The sequence below is a fragment of the Branchiostoma floridae genome, chromosome 8 (genome assembly GCF_000003815.2).
Source record: "Branchiostoma floridae strain S238N-H82 chromosome 8, Bfl_VNyyK, whole genome shotgun sequence".
Taxonomy (NCBI): domain Eukaryota; kingdom Metazoa; phylum Chordata; class Leptocardii; order Amphioxiformes; family Branchiostomatidae; genus Branchiostoma; species Branchiostoma floridae.
In genome coordinates this window covers 10,221,387-10,224,232 of record NC_049986.1, presented here as the reverse complement: position 1 = coordinate 10,224,232, position 2,846 = coordinate 10,221,387, and the positions used below count along the sequence as shown (strand labels likewise).

At 37.8% G+C, this 2,846-nt stretch overlaps 2 protein-coding genes across 2 annotated transcripts in view; one reads left to right on the top strand and one right to left on the bottom strand.

Moving 5' to 3' along the window:
- The window catches only part of LOC118420904 (interleukin-17D-like), a 9,157-nt gene extending 6,943 nt beyond the window's left edge, over positions 1 to 2,214 (top strand). The window contains exon 5 of the mRNA XM_035827972.1: positions 916 to 2,214. Coding sequence (XP_035683865.1) covers positions 916 to 1,027 — 112 coding nt within the window. The 3' untranslated portion in view covers positions 1,028 to 2,214. The remainder of the gene's footprint in view (positions 1 to 915) is intronic.
- The window catches only part of LOC118421208 (gem-associated protein 4-like), a 34,353-nt gene that overhangs the window by 19,196 nt on the left and 12,311 nt on the right, over positions 1 to 2,846 (bottom strand). The gene's annotated exons all lie outside the window — the stretch shown is intronic.

The following is a 2,846-nucleotide window of genomic DNA, read 5'->3' as shown; positions in this document are numbered from 1 at the left end:
TTACGTAAAGTCGGTCGACCATCGATTCCTGACAGCTTCCATATCATGGGTGCACATACTTTATGCTGTATCACATTTTTGCTTTGCTACATTTTTGGGAAATTCATGCACAAAACTGGGTCCACACTTGACAAAACCTCTTGTATACGATATTGCAACATGGTTTCAGCAAATCTGAGACAGCTATATGGTTCAAAAGGCCTCAAATGCAAAATGGGGGTGGGGGGCAGTACAGGTCAGACATCGAAGTTAGGGCTGCCCATTGACAAGCATGTTGAAATACACTGAATGAAGGCTTCAAAAAAGTACTAACCCATAGTTCAATCTTTAAAATTCTTCTCCACCAGAAAGTCACTTGGGTCTAGTTTATAAGCATTCAAAGAAAACAGAGGGTTGTTTGGCTCATTCTCGGAGAAAAGCTCGCTCTATGAAAGAAACCTCACCTTTGACCCATTTTCCCTCCTGATACAACCAGTAGCACCCTATAACTAAAACCTGTCCTTACACCAGCTGAACTGCTGAACTGAACAAATTTTGACCCAAACAGGAAAGCTTAGACCCTACCTGTCTCTTCTAACTCAAAAAGTCTCCAGATTGGGCAAAAATTTTCAAGGAAAAGAAGGATTTTCAAGGATTTTAAGTCACACCCAAATCGTCTTCCCATTTTTTGCCCTCTACTGCGCAACGCAACTCTGACGTCAGCCCAATACATTTAACTTCGTGGGGACTTCATTTTGCAGTAGCAGGAAAAGGGATTTCTCACTGTGGTTTTAATGCACTGTAGTCTCTTATTGCCATGGAAAAATGTTTGCGGTGGTTTTACGTTTGCGGTGAAATGGCCATCGCGAATACCACGAACATTAAACCACTGCAAAAGTTTCTGCATTTACACTAACTTGATTTGAACTTTTGCAGGTTCCACTGGGAAGACGTGCCGATCGCCTGTACGTGCGTGCGCCCAGAACCGGCCGTGGACATGCAGGACAACGATGTTTACGAGGACTATGAAGAATACGAGTACGACTGACAAAAGCGGTAAAATATATGGCACATGAATATAAAGCTTGAGTTCTATGGGGTGAACTCCATAACACACTGCCAACCTGTTACAGCAACGTAAGGTTTGAACAGCGTGAGATCTGGACAAAAATGTTTCTACCTGTCAGTGTCAAGTGAGATAATATGTTCACAAAGACATGTAAGCCGGAATGAAGCCAAGGTGTGTGTGTGAGTGTGATCACACAATAAAACAATTTCTACACAGACTACTAACACAGCACTGTTTAACATTTAGGGGTGGATACTGGTTCGCGTCCAGGTTTACGTCCGAAGGTTTACCTACTTAAGGTTTGGACCTGAATCTTATTTTGTCAAATTAAGATGTTTGTTTTTGTTAAACCATTATTGATAATTGAATGTTGCACCTATTTTTGGGACTTTTTTGTAAGTGACTAACAAGTAGCAACAACTTTTTTAAGTGATTATTTTGGACTTGTTTCTGAATCATTACTCTCAGTTTTTTTCTGGGTTTGATTCTTTGATACTGTATCAAGTCCAGCAAACCAGTATATCCACCCTTATTAACATTACATAGACCACATGGACTTGATCATAATTATATGGATGATATCTGCATGCACATCAGTTTGTGTTAAACCATAACAAAAATTATTCAGGAAATATGTGCCATGAATTGTATAAAATAGAAGAAAACTTTGTTTAAGTCTACAAGAAAAGTTAGAATGAATTTATTGTCTAATACACAATGTACATTATGTTCTGTATTGTGTCCAGTCTTTTGTTCAACCTTCCTGACCACATAGATTTCATAATGATTCGGCAACTTTTTTGGGGGGGCTCTTACTTCTTTCTTTTCTAGCATTATCAAATTAGTTTTGAGGAGCCCAAAGGACGTCAACCATTTTATCAAATCAACATTTAATATCATAACAATTCATTGTAAATATGTCAATTTGCACAAGGCAGAGAAACTGGAAAATAAGCAAATTTACCATGAGTATTGAAGATTGATAGATTATGATTTTTACAAATTTATTGCAAATGGTCAGTATTTAATGCAAGAGAAAAATTCGAACGATTTTTGAATATATTTTGCAGTTACAATGACTGTATGTAGATATTGATATGCAGGATTATTTGAACACTTGCTATGAGCATTATTTGATTGAATAAAGTCATGTGTTAGAAAAGAAATATGATGTTATGGGTTAAACTTCTATATAGTTGAAATGACTATATGAAGGTATGGGGCCTTGAAAAGGCATCTTCTAGTTCTAACAAGTGTTTCTACCTTGGATACTACCATAGTCCCCGACCCTCAGACATGAGGATGGGACTAGGTAATGTAAGGTAAGGTAACAAGTAACACCTGTTCCGCCATATCTTCTACTGTATTTTGCAGAATCTTAATAAATATATAAACTCTACTCTACTTTGCTCTTATTACATTCTAAGCTCTCTAAGCAGTCCAAAACGCGTAAACCCTGCCAATATAATCTGATCATTTTCCACTTGGTCCAAAATTCGGTCCACTGATTTTTCTCAGGTCTGTTTTTTTCAGACCGGTCCAACAAGGAAATTCAGTTTTGACGATGTAACATTACCGTTTTCCACCACACATAAGTTCAATTAACACCCTTAACTTCAATTAATTTTAAAGCTCAGTGTTTTATGCCATGACTTTCTTTCCCTTAGCTTGACCTAATAGCCACGAATTATACTTTCAATGGGCAGGTGGCACTAAAAAGCACATAAAAGTGATAAATATCTTGTTATGACTTCTCCCGACCACCCACGTCTATACAGTCATGCATGCACTTCCCAAG